The sequence below is a fragment of the Apodemus sylvaticus genome, chromosome 6, assembly GCF_947179515.1.
Source record: "Apodemus sylvaticus chromosome 6, mApoSyl1.1, whole genome shotgun sequence".
NCBI lineage: Eukaryota > Metazoa > Chordata > Mammalia > Rodentia > Muridae > Apodemus > Apodemus sylvaticus.
In genome coordinates, this window is record NC_067477.1 from 9,531,075 (window position 1) to 9,550,815 (window position 19,741).

A 19,741-nucleotide genomic window follows, 5' to 3' on the forward strand; every position below is an offset into this window, starting at 1 on the left:
GGAGCAGAACTAGTTGGGGCAGATCAGAGGAGCTCCCCCAAGCTCCATTGAAATACAGGGGCGCCTTCTAGTGGGCATTCTGGGAAAAGCAAGTGAAGGAAGGTCACGCCCATTGCGAGAAGCGGGTTCCAATCCCAGAAGCTGGGCCACTTGAGGAGACATTGCCTCACTGCAAACCCAGCACCTAGACCCGTGTCTAACAGACTGTCCATATTCTATTACTGGGCCACACGCTAGAGACAGCAGGAGACGCCCATAGCTGAGCCTCGTCAGACTGGCATCTAACTGTACTCCAAATCTCCCATGGACCTCTCTGCCGAGTACGATCTCCCGCTTCGGGTCCCACCCAGTTCTCACCAGCCCCACAGGCTCTGCACGGGACCTTTCTGGTCCCCATCTTCTCAAGCTGGACCTCTATGTACTTGACAGCTGTATCCTCAGTGGATTCCATCTGTCCATCATCTGGACCTCTTTCCTCACCTCCGCCCAGTGCTGCCCCTTCCTGCTCCCCACACATTTCAGTGTTGGCGCTGATACCTAAATCAGCCTCCCCAGCTCAGAAATGTTTCCGGACTCCATCCTACCAATACTGGGCCCAGGGATACAAGGGGATGTCTATGGAGAGAGAACGGGACACGGTCTTGGGATTACATGACCCCTCAAACACACACATGACACTGGGTCTTTCAATCTTCAAACCAAACTATTTATTGATAGAAAGTCTCCATAGCTGTGAACCATGTGAGGGGTGGCAGGGAGGAGTGTGGGGACCAGCAGAGGGCTCCTTGCAGGGGTGCCCACCCTGGGAATGCTGTGAGCGCATGGCCGTCACCGGCAAGCACAGTATAAATAATACTGGTGGGCAGGTGTGGGCAAAGGGACATCACAGGACAGCCATCTGGGAGAGCTATCAGGGACATGGGACACAGGAACACAGGACCCATGGGGCTATGGAGGCACGCAGACGGAAAGTAAACCGTGGGCAACACGGGACATGCCAAAGTGACAACGGGGGCTGGGATTCTGGGACCACGCAGGCTTTCTCCTCCACCACTCAGGTCCCGGATTTGCAGGCGAGACACGCTGGGGAAGGATTAGGATTAGGCAACAGGTCACTTTGACTCAGGGTCAAATAGGGGACCCCCGAGGACCGTGTCTGCAGATCTAAGGCTGAACTGTGCCTTCCGGGTCCTTGTCGTAGATATAGCTGCCCACGGCTCCGGTATTTACTCCTGTGGAGAAAAGCGCCCGGGACAGGCGCGCTGAGCAGGAACTGACAGGTTTGGGGAGGGAAAGAGGTCCTCGCCCCCTGCACCCCGACTCTACTCACCTTTGGGTCCAAAGAGGATACCATAGCAAGGCTTGTGGCAGTAGGGCTGGCCATCGTGCTGTGGGCAGTGAAGAGTGCTGAGCACAGACCCTCCCTTCCTTACCTCCCCAGACCTTCTTGGGCCTCAAAGGTCATGCGCGGGCCCACTCAGTTTGACAGGAACAGCAGAGCCCCGGGGAGTATTTGCAGAATCTGCCCTCTAGTGGCCAGAGGGCACAAGTAGCCTAGGGCAAGGCCGGGTCTGGGAGTGGCAGAATTCTGGAACTCTTACTCCAGCACACTCTACCTCCCTGTCCCCTCCTGTTAGACCCCTGCGCCAAGCGCAGCCCTTACCTCAGCATGGCCACCCGGGGTCAGTGTCTTAGAGCAGCGCTCGCAGCGCAGGCAGGGCCGGTGCCAGTCCTTGCCCAGGGAGGTCACCTTCTCGGCTGGGAGGGGAGGAGAAGGGTGGTGCTTACCCCAAGCCAAGGAGGCACAGCGTCCCTTGAGTCAGGGGGCTGTGGCGTCACTCACCGAAGTACACTCTCTTGTTGCATCGAGGACACATATTGGGCTCCCCAGTGAACGTGGTGACACTAGAGGCTGCAGGGGGTGAAACTGGGTCAGGGCGGACCTTGGCCACCCATATCCAACTCCCACCCAGAGCCTGTCCCACCTTTGCTGGGACCCTTGGGGGGCCCGCTGGTCTTCCGCTCCTCAGTTCGCACCACAGGGACCTCGATGGGGCCAGTGACCTGAGGGGCCTCCGCCGCGGGTTTCTCGTAGATGTAGGAGCCAGCGCCCCCGATATTCACGCCTGTAGATGGCAGGAATGCCAACAGACTAACGGTTGGAGGCCCTGACCCCACCCATCTCACACAGAGCTTTTCCCAAAGCTGCTTCAAGGTACCCTGGCTTTCAGGGTAGGAGGGGCACAGGGAGAGAAAGCTCAGGCAGACTGAGCCCCTGCATGCACAGGAGCTGTCCCAGTTCTGAGGCCTGGCTGGGACCCTGCTTACTTTACCTTTGGGTCCAAACAGCGTGGCGTAGCAGGGCTTGTGGCAGAAGGGCTTCCCATCATGCTCTGCGTGGCCGCCGGGGGTCAGTGTCTTGTTGCAGCGCTCACACTTGAGACAGAACTTGTGCCAGTCCTTGCCCAGGGAGCTCACCTTCTCGGCTGTAGAGGTGGGGAGGAGGAGGAGGAGGAGGAGGAGGAGGAGGAGGAGGAGGAGGAGGAGGAGGAGGAGGAGGAGGAGGTCAAAGCAGCATGCCTGTTCTTCTTGCAGTCCAGAAGTTTCCAGGCCCCACAAACATCCCTGCCTCTCACACCTCCAGGCAGATGTCACCCTACCCATGGTGTCTCGGAGACTAGGCTACTGGTGACAGAGACTCCCTCAGCCATGCCGGACGGAGCCCTTTGTCCTTGCTTGAGAAGTGGTCTCAGCCTGCACACTTGACCCCTCGGTGTCTGCTCACTGTACCTACTTATACCTGTTCCCCAGAGTCCCTGCCTCTCCCTCCCGGTGCCCCCTCTCCCCCTTCCCATCGCCAGGAAACAAGCCCTTGATCTTCAGCGCCAGGTGGGGGAGCGCCAGTCCTGGCTGTTGCAGGACCACCAGGAAAGATCCCCATTCAGTTTCCTCATCCTGAGCCCTGAGATCTCACACTCCACCCACTGCCTCCAGCTGCCAGTTTGGCGCCAAAGGTTTGTGACCAGCAGCTGAGGGTGTGGACCCCACCCCACAACCACCAGGGCTGTGACTGCTGAGCCACATCCCAATGGACGGAAGCCTGGGCCTCCCCAGGGGAGCGAGGCAGGAAAAGGGTGGAGAAGAGGGCAGGAAGAAGTCCTGAGCTGACAGCCCGGCCGCCGCCGGAATTCCACAGGGAAGGGGCCAGGCCAGAGTAGCGGGCGGGCGGGGAGGGAGGGCGGTTCTGCTTGCTCTGGCACTCCACTGGGGATAACAAACAGCTAGCTCTCCAGCCTTCCTTTCTCAAGAGCGCCCACTGGTCCCTTTGGGGCCCTGCCTCCTCTGGACAACCTTGGCAAATGCCAGGGAGCACAGCCTACCCTGAGGACCCCTCCCCCTCCCTGGGAAGAGCTGCTGCCCAGCAGCAAGCCTGGATCCTCCACGCGGCTAGGTCTGGCCCTTCCCAGCCCCAACTTGCGGGACTCAGGCAGGCGTTCTCCAGGAACCCCCTGACCCTTTGCCCTGGACAGCACTGTTTCGTTTAATCTGTGATGCTCAGACACAGGTGAGCTATGTGTGTCCAAGCCAGGACAGGCAGGAGCTACTGGATGGGGCGGCAGGCTTGGCTCCCATGCCTGTCTGGCGTTCTCTCTCAGGGCAGTCAGTGATAAGGAGGTTGCTGGGATGACCATCAGCGGCTGTGGCAGCTGCAGCTCAAGGCTGCCAAAACCACTATGTTGTGGCCAGCTCTGGGATGCGGGCCATGCAGGGGCAGGGAGCTGACCCTCGGACCCACTGGTTGGGTCGATGGCCCCATTACAGACCCAAATTGGGAATACAGCATCGATTAGGTCTAATAACTTGAAAGGGAATGGTCTCCCTACTTGGTCACATGTTTTAGAAGAAAACCAGACTCACAGCACCCTGGGGTCTCTTGGGCCTGGAGTTTACTCAGAAGTGGACTGCAGGGCACAGCCTAGGTGGGCAGAGAGGGCATTATTCTGGACCCCCATTGCTTCCCCAAGTAACAGAAGCAAGCCGACTCTGAGGAGCCTTTGTTTTCTGCTGAGAGCCAGAGGCGCCCAAGCAGGCAGAGTGCTTTTTCCGGGTAGCCTGTTGGCCAAGGCCCCAGAGAGTCCAGAGCTGGCCTGGTCTGCAGCAAAGTCACACAGAGCGGCCCTGAGGACTGTCCGCACTCTGAGACTTATTAGACATCTCTCTCTGTAGGAAAAGAACTGAAATCAGGCAATCGGTTCCTCCAGGAGGCAACAGGAAACCCCTGGCTCCAGGCCACCCAGAACAACTCCAAGCCAAATCCGGTCCCTCCACTCTGGGAACAAACAAAAGTAGCCTCTCCTCTCCTCCCACCGTCTGAAGAAGTTCACTGACCTGGACATCGACTACTGTTCTGGGAAGAGCAGAAGAGACCCTGTCCTTTCAGTCCCTGGTCTTCCTCTATTCTGGCCCGAGTCATCTTTCAGTGGCAGCTACACAGCCACTCTGGCAAAGTTGCTCAGCTGAGGAGCATAGCCCCAGGAGGTTAGCAGATCAGGAACCAGAGGATGACTGATAAAGGCGATTGCCTTCAGGGGCTGCCTTAGCAGGGACCAATTCCTGCATTCGATAGCCTCCTTCCCTGATGGCCTTGACCTCCAAGAGGCCAGGGTCCTAGTCACCCAGTGCACCCTCGAGCTCATGGAGAAATACGTGTCACCGGGCCCCACCCCGGGTGAAACTGCAGAGGCAAATGGCCAAGAAAGGGAGCAAGCCGGGGCATGTAAGAGGCAGAAGCCAAGGTCGCCCCCGCTTGGATTGAATCCGGAATCCCAGACCTGGCCCAGCGGCCTGGGCAGAAGTCGAAGTGAGTACTGGGGTCACTCACTACTCCGAGTCACACTAGTGGGCCCATGTGCAGGCTGGGAAGCAGCCATAGGTGAGGAGATGCCGGAGCCCAGGGGATCTCAGCGGACCAGTGTCGGGCGTCGGAGCTCATTGGATCCCGCCCCGAAGAGCGTCGCTGAAGAAGGGCGATAAGCTGAACATGCGGGTGGCCAGGAGGGCGCTCCTAGCCCCGGCCGACCAGGACTTTGCGTACCTCGCTCAGTGCCTACAGAGCGCTTCCGGACCCACCCGACGCCACCCACCTCTCCAGGATCCCAGGTGGCCTCCCTCGCCCCGCGCAGCACTACCTTCGAGCCTCGGGCCGCACCCGCGAAAACAGCGTGGCGAGCTTAGCTACCGATCGCGCATCCCGAGACCGTGTCTGCGCACCCCATCTGTGTACATTACGGGGTGTGGCTCTCGGCCAGACGCCTGGAGGCGAAGGCAGATGGCGGGTGGATACTCACCGAAGTACACGGTCTTGTCACACTTGGGACACTTGGAGGCCATGGTCGGTGCGCTGGTCGGTCCGCGCCCTCCACCCGCGCTAGTCTCTGCGCCGCCGCCCGCGCCTGCCCCGCCCGCCCCTGGACGTCGATTGGCTCCGAGACCTGGGCGGGGCCTCTCGAGCCCGCCCCCTGGACGCCAGCAGCTGGGCGAGCCGCAGGCGGGGCGCACCTGCCAGGGTCGGAAGGGCCCGGCCTAGCGCCCCCTACCCCGGAGTATGGTGGCGTCCACAGGGATCGCCCGAGGATTCCAGGACCTCGTAGTGATCTCTAGCTGTAGAGCGGACTTGGGATCCCCAGCTTTAGGTCTCGAGGCCCGGGCCTGCTTGTAGTGGGGGGGGGGGGGTATGAGAAGGCCGCGGGACGCCCCCTGCCCCTCCCGCCTCCCCGGCGCCGCCTCCCTTTGTTGCCTCGTTTCTATAGCAACGGCCTCGCTGCACAGAAGCACGAAGCATCGGATTGCGGGCGGGGCGCCGCGGTCCTGTCTGTGGTGCTGAAGGAGGGGCGGGCGAGGCTCACTTGTAAGCGCCACCACTTCCAAAAACAGCTTAAGAAACCACTGGGATGAGTGGGGGCGGGGTGGAGTCCGCCGCGAGCCGGCTCGGAAGGGGCCGCAGGTGCACTTGCCTCCGAGGCACTTTTATCCTTGGAAGAATGAGATACCACCGATTCTCTGATTCTCCTCCGCGACAAGTGCTGAGGGCCAATACCCCCTTCTGTGAGGCTGCTACCGCTCGCCCTTCCCAGACTAGACTCCCAGAAAGCTGGCCCCCAAAATCCTGCTTTCCGGATCGGGTCTCCCACCTTGCTTGCCGTCTGACTCCTGTGAACCACAGGCCTCTCTCCGAGCCTCTTGACCCAACCTGGGCCTAGGGTCTGGGAAAGAGCTTACAAGTTCCAAACCCTGATGGTACGACCCAGAACGGTCAGCTGACTCCAGAGACACCCCTTCCACAGTTTCCTCACTGCTGTGCTGGACACCCATATTTCATTCCTCTGTCCAGCCCAAGGGCCGGGAGCCAAGTGGTCCCAGGTGTCAGGCATGTTGGTGATCCCTGGCCTACTCTTACGGCTCCATGTGGTGGCCTTTCCTTTGTACACATATCCTGCAGTAACTGCCGTTTCCATGGTGACAACAGCCCAGAAACATGTGCCGCCCCCCTCCGAGCCTGACTGACCAGCCAGACCAGCTCCCCCTGGCACCTGTGGACACATGCGAGCCAAGGTGAGAGGCAGGCAGGCAAGGGAGCCTTCCAGACAGACCCTTCATTCATAGCCAGGTTCCTGTTCAGGCTGGATTCATAGGTGTCCTGACTTCCAACGCAAGCATCCATTACTGTGGCCTCTCCAGTCTTAGGAGTCCTGTGGGCCTCTGGGTACCAGTCTGCTTGACCACCCCACCACTAATATTTGCCGTGAAAGACAGGGCTGACTGGGGTAAGCACAGCTAGTCTTCTGAAAAGGCCGAGGGTGCCCAGCCCTTATGAAAGAGTGGGTAGGAGCAGGCCCCCTGGTGGGGGGCACAAGAACCGCAGGCCATCCTGGCTAGATGCCCAGGGTGAGAAAGGGGTGGAGTAGGGCCAGCTAAGAGCTTAATTGCTGCTTTGGTCCAACCTCCTCTGCTGGGTCCCTGGACAATGATGGAGGGCTACGGGGCAGTTGTGAGCCCAGCAGGAAAGCACGTGGGCCAAGGACAGACCTGAGGCTGTGGAGGGCAAAAGGACTGTAACAGGATCGCATGGGCAGGCACAGTAAGGCACCTCTGGACACACACCAGCCCAGGGAAGAGGTAGGTAGAGGCTTCCACAGGGCCTTTGGGGATGGGGTCCCTTTCTTAGCTAGGAAGAACTCATTCAAGCCCTGACTGCGCGTCCCAAGCCAATCATCCCTTACGGGGCCATCTCTGCAATGTGGCAGACTATATGGTGTGGAGAAGGTCAGCAGCAGTTCTGAGGCCCCAACAAGATAAGAATTACCTTGGAATTCTATCTTCCTGTGTCCTGTCACCTAGGGCAGGGTCACAGATGTATGGGAGGGAACCTATGGCTAGGCACGGCAAGGCCTGTAATGAAGGCTCTGAGCTAGGTCCTGGTCTTCAAGTCACCACCAGTCTCTCGTACCACGACTACCTGACCATGGTGCAATGGGCCCACCCGTTTTCCTCACTAAAAGGCTTCAGGGTAGAATAGATTGCTTTCCTGGGCCCATCCATACACCAACAGCCTATGTCCAGTCCCCATTCTTCACCTTGGCTTTCATGTCCAGTCAGCCAAAGGTAGACAGACGCACAGCCCAAGACCCACTTGGCCCTGTTTCTGTAGTGGGCACAGGAGCCCATTTAAGAATGCCTCAGTCCTGGGCTGAATTCTGAAAAGGTCAGCCTTTGGAAGAAGACCTGAGCCCGAGGAAAGCGGAGGGGACTAGGTCAGAAGGGGCTGCGTCTGTACCTCGCCTGAGCACTGCTCCCTGCAGACTCCCATCTCGAAGGAGGCCCTTGAAGCCCAGAGAGTCTTCGAGTACTGGGGGACAAGGGAAAGGCCAGGTCAACTGGGAGAAGCCCAGTGACCCTGGGGACATGAGTCGGGCATATGTCACAGCACTGTCCCAGACACCTGGCCTGTCACCCTGATAAGCCCCATCACAAGCTCAGGGAAGCCGAGATACCCCTTATCTGTATCCCAAGTGGAAACATAAATGGTTTCTATTTTAATCCCGTCTGCGATTTCCACACATCACAGGCGCCTGAGGAGGGCAGGGGCAGGAGGCAGGGGCCAAAAGACTCCACTGTTCCCAGAAAGGGTCTATCTAAGCCTCCTCTTGGCCAGCTGAGGTGGCAGCCTGAGGGACGGTCTGCAGAGCCGGATCTCCCCCTCCTGCCGCTGGCCAGGCCCGCACCTGTCTCTAGGCCTGCAGGATAAGCACAGGCGGAGATAGGATTTCTGAACAGAAATATGAGCAAATTCTTGGGAAAAGCACACCAGCCAGGGCAGCATGGTTTAGCACAGGAAGTCTGACAGCTGGGGCGAGGGATCTGTTGGACATGGGTGTGTGTGTGTGTGTGTGTGTGTAAGGGGGGCCCTGGTGTGTGTGTATGTAAGGGGGGCCCTGGACCTTAAGCTTCTGGGCCAAGCTGACCCAGGTAGAAAACCCTGGTAGAAAACAGCTGTGGGGCCTCAGGTAGAGTCAGCTCCCACTGTGGCACGAGACACTGTTTCTGCACAACTTTAAATTGGTGGTCCTCTGTGGCCAGTGCCCTTAAAGGGCGGCAGGCACTGGGCCAAAGGCCCGCAGGAATAGGTCTCAGAGTGCTCTGCCCCACCAGTCCAAGCAGGGCCCCAGCACTGAGCTGACCCTAGCCATGGCTACTGCCCATCTTTCTGCCAAGGGATGCCCTGGGTATTCTGGGTATCGGAGCAGGGTAGGTTCATGGCCCTAAACAAGGAGAGGGGCTGAGAACAAAAGACTCAGAAGGGCTTGCTGGAGTTTTCCTTTTTATGAGATTTTTTTTTTGTTTTTGTTTAATATGAAAATTACTTGAAAAGACAGGGGACCAACCCTGCAGGCAGCTTGGCGGCTGCTGGCTGCACCAATCCTAACATCCAGGTGTAAGTTACAGAGCTCAAGTTCATCTACAAAAAAGTAATAAAAATAAAATTTAAAATGGCACCTTCAACAGAACACAACAAAACCTTAGAGCCCACCCCGTGAGAAGCCTGCAGCACACAGCCAGGCTCCTCATCTCTGCTCCAGCCAGAAGGTAAACACAAAGCTAAAAAAGACTCCTCGGCGTCCTGGAATAAGTTAGACCACACTTCTCCCCGCATGTCCACCAGAGGAGCGGTGTCTCTGCATGTGAGGGCGGGAGTTGGGGCACTACGGAAACAGAGGGCGGGGCGGGCAGCAGTCTGCTGGGGGAGGGGCCTCACTGGGTACTGGGGCTGGTGGAGGCCCAGGCAGGCCACGGTGTGGGTGGCCGCCTAGTCCTCAATGACAATGGGCTCATCGTTGACTGGTGCAGGCGGGGGTGGCCGCAGCGGCAGGGCCTGGCTCTGGCGCAGGGCGACGGGCTTGTAGGGCCGGCGGGCAGCACGCTTGGTTTCTGAGGATGAGAGCAGCTTCCGGATTTTCCTGTGGGAAGAGATAAGCCAGTGAAAACCAGAAGGTGGTAGCTGAAGACTCCCAGATCATGTCGTGTCGCAGAAAAGGCTCCAACCTGGTCTCTTCGGTGGCCATGTAAAATACATCATCTGGGGCGTCAATCCAGTTCATCCGCCGCCGCTTGACAGGAGGCAGGGAGCCACCACGGATGAGGCGCACTTTGGTGGGGTAGGACTTCCCATTGAGCAGGAGATTCCGACTTGGTCCCTGTGGTGAACGAGAGCAATGAACACCGGCAGACAGTGCCCTCACCTCTAAACCTCGGCCCGAGGCAGCCAGGCCTCGAGCTTCCACAGCTAACTCACAGCCCAGGCAGGGAGCCCCTGGAGGGTTGTAGAGACCTGAACCCACTGGGTCTATGCTTCCTGTTAGGGCTGGCCAGGGCTCCCAGAAGCTCTCCATGGTGCAGGGTGACGAGTGGGAGCTACCTGGACCACTTCCCCACAGCTGGAGGGATGTGTGCACGTACACAGAAGCATGCCGAGTGGCCCTCTAGTCACCCATTCTTACCATGTGCCTGGTCTGTCCATGGTTTGCCAGACCTGATGAGAGAGAACACAGTGAGTCCAGAGCAGGGAGCATGCTCAACACCCACACTGACTGCCAGCGCCTCAGCCCAGGCCACAAGGTGGAGGTGGGGGATGTACCTCCTGAGGCAACCCCTTCAACCAACGCCAACACCCAAGGGGCCTCTAAGATGTCCTCAGCTAGCCCAGGTGGTCTCATAGCTCTGCCGTCCCTGAGGGCCACCTATATCCTGGCCAGCAGAAGATTCAGCAGTTTGGCAGTTTGGGCTCCAGGTAGGAAGCCAGAGGTCTGAGATCGGACAGCAGGCTAAGGTGACGTCTGGTGTACGTCAAGCAATAGCTGCAGGGCTACATGTACATCGTCCTCCCTATCTCTTCTCAGGACAGCAATAGTCTGCTGGCTGCTCGAAATGCAAGGTAGGAAACATCTCTGATGACAGCAGCATGCTTGTGGGCTGAGGGCCTGAGAAGAAACCGAGATGCCACTGGAATGGGGCTGAGAGGCAAACGCTAGCTCTGGCGCCCCACCCCAGCAGGAGGGCCAGTGCCGTCCACATGAGGAAGCGCTACGTCACAGACTGCCACCCTGTGTGTAAGTATGTGTGCCAATCAGGTCTCTGGATGGCCTGGCCTCACACAGGAAACAAGATGGGACTCCTCTACCGTCCTGGCTAGTGCCACAGGACCCCATGACAACCTGCCAGTCACCAAACCCTTCTCATCAAAGATCTCCCTCTTTTTTAAAAAAAATATTTTGAGACAGGGCCTAAATGTGTATCCCAGAGACCTGCAAGCCAAGGTCCTCCTAGCTTCAGTCTCCCAAATAAGGGCTTTACAGCCTGGCCTGGCCCCTCCTCTGCCTGCAGTCTGCCCCTTGCCCAGCCCTGGACCCAGCCCTTCCCTAGCAGCTCACGTGGCTCTCAGGACAGCCTGGACCCCAACCCTGTGCCCACACGAAGCCCTAGCACAAGAGCTACTTACCCAGGTAAGTGCCTGCCAGCACGAGGAGGCGGCAGAGAGAGAAGACACACACTGCAGTTAAGAGTGAGCAGCATGCACGGGGCAGCTAAGCCACAGGGCAGAGCAGCAGGCAGTATGGGGCAGGGGTTAGTGAGTTAAGAACCTGGGGTGCCGGGGGGCCAGCGCTTACCCAGAGTTCCCATGTGCCCTGCTTATTTACGCAAGGCCTGAGGCACACCACTAGAAGGCTACAGCTCTGTCTATTAGTTCCAGTACTGAGGCCTAGTATTACAATCTCAGAACAGCCACTTCTCTTGTCTAGACCCTCTGACATGGGAGCGGCCTAGTGAGTTCCCACTACATCCTGGTTGGTACTCACTGAAGGATACACCTCAGCTATCCAGGATAGATCAACTTTAAAAAGCTTCAGTGGAAATGAACAGCTCTTTATAGAAACCAGAAGCAAGGTCTGGGAAGGCCATGCCTGGGCCCCTGAATTGAGGTGTAGATAACATGGCGAGTCCCATAGCCACACAAAGGGGTTTGCCTGCTGGGGTACCTGACAGCTGGCAAGCTTTCAAAGCAACCTTGAGGGAGTGTCCTGAGGGAATAAGGTGCAGTTTTACCTCTGGGCTCTGGTCTGGAGGGGGAGGGGCCCGAGCAGGCTCGCGCTGGCTGGCTGTGCTTCCCACACTGACCTCCAGACTCGCTGCTCCCCCTCATACCCAGAGCAGGCTCGCACCCCACAACCCTTACCCCATCAGCAGACTGCAAGCTAATCCTCAGCAGACACAAGGGCCGTCCGTCAGCTCAGCCACCAACCCATCCCTACTGTCCCCATCAGGCAGGGCACACAAAAATTGCAGGTAGCACTAGTGGCCCTACAAGCAAGGCTGAAGGCATGCGAGCAGTCACAGCGCGATCGCAGTGGGGGCACCAGGGACCTCGTGCAGGGACAGTCCACCCACGGCTCAGGCCAAGATGAGCCACGGCCAGAGACCCACGGTTCATGGGCCCTCGACCAAGAGACCAGTCTACAGGAGCACAGACGTGTGAGCTGTGGCCTGGGTCTGCGTGGACTGCCCCTGTACGCGCCTGAACCGCCCAGTCTGCTAGCAGACAGTACACACAGGCACCACACAGGACGCGGCCACAGCACCCCACCAGCGGCCGCCCCAGGCCTTACCCCTACTGGGCATCAAGAGGCGCTTCTTCATGTTGCCTGGCAGTGCCCAGGAACAGGAGAGAGAGGGAGAGAAAACACCGTCAACTAAGACAGCTGGTTGAACACGGCTCACACGGAGCTCCAGGGCTGGCCCTAGTCCCGTGGCCCTCAGGAGGCCTGACTTCCTTAGAGGGCCAGCCCTGCAGCTCCAGCAGACCTGGTGTGGCCTCTTCACAGGGCCAGTCCTTAAGTTCAGACTCACCATCCACCCCGTTGTGCTGCTCATAGCTCCTCTTGCCCAGGATGGTCGGGGAGCCATTGTTGATGACAGGGGCTGACTTGGCAGGAGTCAGACTGCTGAGCACACTGGAGGAACTCTTCACAGGGTCGGGCTTAGGTGGGCGGGGATGGGTCTCTATGGAAATGAAAGAGGTAAGGGTGTGGTTCAGAAATGCAGTAGAGGAGGGCCCATGCGCTAATAATACCTCTCTACCTGAAAGCCCCCACTGATTAGGCTAGAAGGAAGCAGCCACCATGCTACAGGAGCTCACTGAAGCCAGGGATCAAAGCACTGTTAGCACGAAGGCTACCTAGGATATCTCCAGGAAGGCGGCAGCCAAGTGCAGCCCAGCCCGCTGCCTGGGACAGGACAGCCAGGAGCTTACACGATCCAGACACAGTCCATAAATACAGAGGTTTCCACAGACAGCTTCCACCTCCAGGCCACCAGGGCTGATGGCAGAAGGCTGGCTACTGGCCAGCTGCCTGGTTGGCCCAAGCAAGGTCCTACCCCACTGAAGGCAGGTTCTGGCACTGACCAGCCTCCTGGGTGAGGCTAGTTTTGGGGCCTAGGACCCAGGGAGCCAAGCCAGACACTATGTCTGCAATGTCTGCACTTAGCTTACAGTTCTGGAATGTCCTTTCTAGAAGGACTGTTGACTCCATACTGGAGGATAGACTCAAGTCCACTCAAACCCTGCAAACAAGTGACCCCAAGTGTCTGGCGCAGCCGCATAATATGCCACTCCTAAATGGCCGGGACACTGCCGAGAGATTAACAATCTCCAAACACACAAGCAAGGAGCTGTCCCCGCAAGGCTGCTTGGCCATCAAGGGCTCACAGAGGCCTCCAGTGCTGCCCCATGCTGAGGGGGCCTCCCTGCAGCAGCAGGTGTCCACCTGCCCTGGGGACTTGTTGGGGGGGGGCGGGTTATACCTGGTATAAACCCGAGTCAGAAGTCAGTGGTAGTACATGCCTTTAATCCCAGCACTCTGGAGAAAGAGGCAGGAGGATCAAGTTTGAGGCCAGCCTCAACTAGTTTACATAGTTCCAGGATAGCCAGGGCTATGTAGAGAGACCATGTCTCAAACAAAAACTTTAGTCAGGGATGCTGGGTATGCCAGGAAGGCTAAAACCAAAGGATCTGGAACTCTCTCTGGGTATTCCTGAGCCTAGCAAGCCTGAAGCAGTGTTACCTAGGTGATCAATGTTTCCTAGACGGAGTGATGGGATGAGAGTTAGGAACCCATGTCCCACAAGTCCAGCTTACCAAGATACCGGAGCACGGCCTCCAGGGGCTTCCGTACTACCTGCTTCAGCACCAGTGGGCTCTGGGAAGCTTCGGGCAGCCGTGCTGTGCCTGTACGAGGACAAGGTACAGTCAAGAACTGTTTCCCAAGAGCCAGGGCCCTTACCTGTACCCCAGTCTGGATACCCGGCCCGAGTGTGGCTCCTGCTAGCCCCAAGAAGGAGAGCAGGGAAAGACTCACATTCAGCCTTGATTGCTGCACTGTTGATGGGCATGTAGGGGTGGCGGGCGGCATGCCATGGGCGTAGGATCTCACGGCACAAGCGCCGGGCAATGCGTGTCAACTTGGTAGTATGCAGGTAGAAGGCCTGCCTTGTCTTCATGGCAAACTTGGGGCTCCCACTGCTGCGAGCTGGGATGCCATGGGGACTCTGTGGAATGGGGCACACCGCCCCAATACAGCACTGTGACTGGAAGCCAAGGGCCTGAGGCTGACATGCAGCAGGTGACAGACAGGTGTGTGTGTCCCACTTACCATGTTATTGCGGTTTGGTCCCGGCCTCTCTCCATCTAACCGGGTTGGCATTTTCAAGCCACCATATTTCTTCCAATATGTCCAACAAGATGCGCAGAGGCGACACTGCATGTTAGGGGGACCCCAAGAATACCACTGGTAAGACTGTGTGGCTACGGACAACAAAGTTGGAAATAGACGGATTCTTAAGCAGAACCAACGGTGCAGAGAGCATCCCACAGTGTCCCCACCACCACCACAGCCACCCCATCCCCTGGCTCAGGACCAAAGTAGGCCCACCTCATACTCCTGAGGAATTCCTCCAAACTACCCCCCCACCACTGCAGCCCCACTATGGTGAGCCCTTCCAGGTTGGGGCACAGGGACCGTCAGGGGCCCCATGAGCACCACAGCCACACAGCAGCATTCCCGTGGCCCTGCTGCCCAGGGTGGTGCCAGCCAGGTACAGCTTACAGCACTTACTGTAACAGCTCTCGCAGGCCCGGCCGGCCCCGGGGCTCTGGCCTGGTGTCCCTGTGCCATTCACTACACTGGCCTTGACACTGTTGACGCTGATCTGGTTTGGGTTTGGCTTGTTACTGATGGAGGAGAAGGATGAGTCACAGGTGCCCTGGGTGTCTGTCCCCACAGACATCCCTGGACTCTGGTCCACTGTGTTTCAGCCACCATATCCCAAAATGCTCAGCACTGAATCCAGCTTGACTCCAAGGCCAAGACAGCTCAAAGCCTGACCCCTCCTCCCCAGTGGAGCGAGCTCATGGAAAGGGTAGCAGAGGCTCCTCAACTCCACTCAGGAGGCTGCCTAAGCCTGAGTCCTCCACCCGCTGCCCACCCCACCCCACGAACATACAGACTGGACTTACTAGTTGGGGATATAAACCTGCTTTAACTTGCTCTCTGCTTCAGCTGCCTTCAAACGTTTCTTTAAACAAAACAGAGGGTGAAGGAGGTCACTATGCTGGCCAGGGAAGTTGGGAGACCACAGGCAGGGGGACACCATTGCTTTTCCATCACTGGCATCCGTGGGGAAGACTCATGAAAAGTTTGCATGACCCTCCCTGGCCAGCCGAGAGCCAGGCAGTGGGGTACCAGGCTGGCTAAGGGTGAGGCATGTCCCTTCCTCCCAGCCGGTGAGTCCTCTAGTGACCCTAGCTCCTTCCCCTTTGCTCTAGGGCTTAAGGGGAGACCGTGGGGAAAGTATGAACAAATGTAATGTGGCTACACGGGGCTGAGAGCGGCGGCCCACCTGCTGCACGTATCTGTCGGTGGTCTTCCACATGTAGTAATACTCAATGATGCTGGTGAGCGATTTCCACGGGAGCTGCGGTGACAAGGCAACATGAGGGTGGCAGACGAAGGAGGACAGTGGCAGAGGCAGTGCTGGACGTCACTTCAGGGCCCCACTAGTGGCACGCCTCCCCCAGGGTTGAACACAGCAACCCCACAGGAAGTACGCGGTTGACCTGCCTCTTCCCTTGGAAACCCAAGCTAGAACAATTATGAGGATGCCCGGAAAGAGATGCCCACAGCTTGCTTCTGCTCTTACCAAGGATCAGAGATGGAAGGACAAGATGGCAGAACGTGCTGTCTTGTCGGTCTGCCTTCCATCGTAAGACAATGCAGAGCAAAAGGATTTGCCAAAGGCAGACCCTCCATGTCTCAGCTTCCAGTCACTGATGGATTTGTTGGAATTACCCATTCTCAGGTGCTTGACTGCGAGGCCCCTGCACTACCCACATTCTGAACCTGCACTTCACCTGGCTGGAAAGCCAAAACCTCCGGCTTCTCTGGGTTACTGAACTCCACGGCTCCTTCAACAGGTTCTTTGTCCTTCCCATGTTTAGTTCCAGTGCTGAGGCCCGAGGCTTCTCTTTCAGCACAGGTACAAGCCCCCAGCCCTGTCCCTCTGCCAGTGCTCCCTGGGCCACCAGCCACACAAGTTCCGTCTTCTCCCGAGTCACTGATTTGGTTTGTCTTTTGCCTCAGACCCAGTTTCTCCTACATACAAGGGATGTGTTCTACCACAGAGCTACACACCACAGCTGGCAACTTCAGTCTTTGAAGGCTAGCATGACGGTTAACCGTGTCCTGCAAATGTCATGTGTCTAGACTGATGAGCTGACTGCATGACAGCCTCCTGTAGCAGCCCCCCCACCCCACGTGGCCACACTGCATAACAGCCTCCTGTAGCAGTCCCCTGACGTGGCCACACTGCATGACAGCCTCCTGTAGCAGCCCCCCCACCCCACGTGGCCACATTGCATAACAGCCTCCTGTAGCAGTCCCCCAACGTGGCCACACTGCATGACAGCCTCCTGTAGCAGCCCCCGCCCCCGACGTGGCCACACTGCATGACAGCCTCCTGTAGCAGCCCCCCGACGTGGCCACACTGCATGACAGCCTCCTGTAGCAGCCCCTCCCGACGGAGCGTGTGGCGTGAGATTGTCTGCCTTGTGTAGGAGCCTATTTCCGTGCTTGGTTCACCCGATTCTCTGCCTTGCTCTCGCCAGAGACTGACGGACTTGTTTACCTGCTGAACCATGTCTATAAACATGGAGACTCTCTGGGGTTGCCAGCTCCGTGCTCACCGCTGTCTTCCTATCCAATTCTTCTAGCCCTAGGTCTCATCTAAGATGTTCTGCTCACTTCATTTAGTTGGTATTTCTTTTTAATCCAGTTGCTCGCCAGGCCGTCGAGCAGAGATTGTGGGTACTGTGGCCCTGGGAGCCACCAGCACCAGAGCCTCCCTGGCCTACCCGTGAGGCCTCCAGCCTGTATCAGCACTCTGCACGCCCCGGCCCTGCCACCCTGGTACCGGTTTACTACTGAACTGGTTTGGTTGTTTATAGTAGTTTCTCACTGTTTCTCAGACTGGCCTCAAACTCTGAATCCTCCTGCCTCAGCCTTCTCAGTGCTAGGATTACAGGCATGTTTCACCATGTTCAGTCTTGTTATTACTTTGATAGAGCTGCAATGGGCATTTAGTCAGTCCACTTACTACATCCTGGCCCCTAGAAGCCCCACCTCCTCAAAGCTGTCATGAAGGTGGCCTGGCCCAGATGCTTGCCTCATACAGATTTGCTCCTTCAGAGTTGAACACTATTCAGTCTTTGGGAAAGTTTTTTGGTAGGAGTTCGGGGGGCCTCTGAGAACTCTGCCTTCTCACATTAAAGATCCTGAAGACTTGCTAGAATTGCACACAGAGTGAGGTTCAGACTAGTCAAAAACAAAACAAAAGCAAGTTTGAGCAGCTGTTAAGTCTTGATACTTCCAAGAGACCCTTCTCCACAGTAGTAGCCTAGCTCCTGTGAGCTCCTACAACTGCTCAGTGTTCACTGGTAGCCACACCATCCCTGGACTGAGAGGGCAGAGGCCTGGCCATAACAGGCACATGCACTGGCCTGGATGAGAGACGGGGCCTGGCAGCCCCTCCCCCAACCTATTTAAGCACTTACAAAATCTTGCTGAATGTCTGTGAAATCTTTCCCATATTTTTCCAGAGCTTCCTCAAAAAGGTTGGCTTCTGATGCTGACCACTCCTCCATCTCATCCCTGCAGAGCACTGGCCCACCCTGAGGCACAAGGGCTGAGATGGCCTTCGAGATGTCGTAGATGTTCTTGTGCAGCGTGTCCATGGCATGGAACTGCAAGGCAGCAGGGTTCCCCTGAGTCCAGGCTGTCCCCAGGCTCTAAGGAGCATCTTCCTGCACACAAGATGTGACCCCCCAAGCCCCACCCCTTCAGGTCTCAAGGTGACAATCTAGTAGCTGCCAAGACTGCCCCCCAGCCCCTCCCTGACTCCCTTAGCATGTTAGGTAAATCTTAGGTGCACCAGGAGAGGCTGGAGTCCTGAGTCCTCCATCACCTTGCTAGGACCCCGACCTAGAAGGTGCTGACCCCAGGAGGAAGCAGGAAAGACGGCCATGGCCCACTCACCAGGGTGATGTCCCGGGAGGCCGCGGCGGCACTCATGTGCAGGCTAGGCTGCCGCACGGAGCTGCTGCAATCCAGGGCCCGTGCAAAGGTACCCACAGAGCTGTGGAGAAGGAGACCCACTCAGCACCAGAGCTGACCTGGAGGGTGGCCTCCACCAGGCAAGTCAGTCAGGGCCAGCACCCAGGAGGTCTCAGCACGGTCTCAGCTCAGCTCTAGAGGAGCACACGTAGAAGCTGGAGATGCATCTTGGTGTATGTATAAATGAATCAGGGGCAAGCCACATACGAAATCCGCCTCGATGCTGGTTGAGAGAATTCTCTGTATCTGCCCATGTGTGTCTGCTGCAGATCTCCACCCTGGAAGTGGCTTCAGACCCAGGACCCTAAGCTTCACTGTCTGTAGCAAATGTAGACAGGCCCCTCCTAGGCCATGCTGGGATTCACTGAGCCTCAACTGCTCTGGAGGCCCAACCTCATTCAAGCAGCCTCTAGCCTCCTACTCAGCCAGCCAGGAGCTCTTTTTGTTGTTGTTTTTTGTCTTTGAGACAGGGTTTCTCTGTGTAGCCCTGGCTGTCCTGGAACTCACTCTGTAGACCAGGCTGGCCTTGAGCTCAGAAATTCTCCTGCCTCTGCCTCCCAGAGTGCTGGGATTACAGGCGTGCACCACCACCGCCGGGCTCAGCCAGGAGCTCTTTAGCTAGGTCCTAGCCTAGTCCTGGAAGAAGCACTGCCTATGGTGGAGACAGCCCTAAGGGCACACAGTGAGATTATAGGCCCAGATGCCTAGGAATACTTATCACCGGATCCCAGGGACACTTGCAGCCTCTAAAGGCTGCATTCACACCCAGGAAACAAGGATAAGACCATGGACCTCATGGTGGAGGTACAAATTAAGACTACATGTCCCCAAGACCCACCACACTGCTCCAGGCAACATCTTGCTGGCCTCTGTTTACTGGACTTACCGGGCCACCACCAGAAACTGGTCAATCTGCTTATCCACAAGTGGATTGTGGGCTTCCCACACCTTGGTCTCCAGTTTTGCCTGATCACGGCCATCCTCCTCACCTACAGGGAACACGTGCGGTTTAGGAGAACAGCAAAGGCTGTGGGAATAGTGCGGTAAACCAAAAGTCTGTTTGCTCCCCAGGTCCCTTAGCCCCGCTCCCCAGGGACAGGAGATGCTGGCTTGGAGGGAAGCTGGCACGCCCCCAACCCTTAGGGCTGGAGTGGCCTGGGGGGTCGGTGGGGAGCAGGAACTCTGTTCTTGGATTTCTATTTCTCGGGGAGTTAGGGGACAATTACTGACGAAATAACTACATACTCATAAAAAGCATACAGCAGGGCCAAGTGTCACAAGGAGAATTCTGTCACAAGCCAGGCCAGACCTGACTCTAGGGAAATGCCCCTGGAGAAATCCCATGGTCCCCCATTGTCTGACTCTCCAGCCAAGGGCTACATCCATAATTTAGTGAAGGTATTAAGCTTCACAGTCTGCGTCAGATCGCATCAACTCCCCTTTGGCCCTTGGCATCAAGGCACCAC

At 57.4% G+C, this 19,741-nt stretch overlaps 2 protein-coding genes across 8 annotated transcripts in view; both read right to left on the minus strand.

Moving 5' to 3' along the window:
* Positions 1-684: 684 nt before the first annotated feature.
* Positions 685-5,468, minus strand: LOC127686883 (cysteine-rich protein 2). The gene is made up of 7 exons (XM_052184870.1): positions 5,349-5,468; positions 2,334-2,486; positions 1,986-2,126; positions 1,844-1,912; positions 1,664-1,758; positions 1,331-1,388; positions 685-1,232 (listed from the first exon to the last, which is right to left on the minus strand). Exons 1-7 carry the CDS (start codon positions 5,389-5,391, stop codon positions 1,165-1,167), a joined length of 627 nt encoding a protein of 208 aa, XP_052040830.1. The 5' UTR covers positions 5,392-5,468; the 3' UTR covers positions 685-1,164.
* Positions 5,469-8,865: 3,397 nt separating this feature from the next.
* The window catches only part of Mta1 (metastasis associated 1), a 37,831-nt gene continuing 26,955 nt past the window's right edge, over positions 8,866-19,741 (minus strand). For 2 of the 7 annotated variants that reach the window (XM_052184877.1, XM_052184873.1), the window contains 14 exons: positions 19,162-19,264; positions 18,198-18,297; positions 17,717-17,905; positions 15,508-15,582; positions 15,125-15,183; positions 14,724-14,839; positions 14,262-14,413; positions 13,968-14,157; positions 13,748-13,837; positions 12,460-12,612; positions 12,219-12,254; positions 10,056-10,087; positions 9,601-9,752; positions 8,866-9,515 (listed from right to left, as the gene is read on the minus strand). In XM_052184877.1, coding sequence (XP_052040837.1) covers positions 9,365-9,515; positions 9,601-9,752; positions 10,056-10,087; positions 12,219-12,254; positions 12,460-12,612; positions 13,748-13,837; positions 13,968-14,157; positions 14,262-14,413; positions 14,724-14,839; positions 15,125-15,183; positions 15,508-15,582; positions 17,717-17,905; positions 18,198-18,297; positions 19,162-19,264 — 1,598 coding nt within the window. In that variant the 3' untranslated portion in view covers positions 8,866-9,364. Of the gene's footprint in view, positions 9,516-9,600; positions 9,753-10,055; positions 10,088-12,218; positions 12,303-12,459; positions 12,613-13,747; positions 13,838-13,967; positions 14,158-14,261; positions 14,414-14,723; positions 14,840-15,124; positions 15,184-15,507; positions 15,583-17,716; positions 17,906-18,197; positions 18,298-19,161; positions 19,265-19,741 lie in introns of those variants that run through there. The other 5 variants (XM_052184874.1, XM_052184872.1, XM_052184878.1 and 2 more) reach the window with 3 other exon arrangements.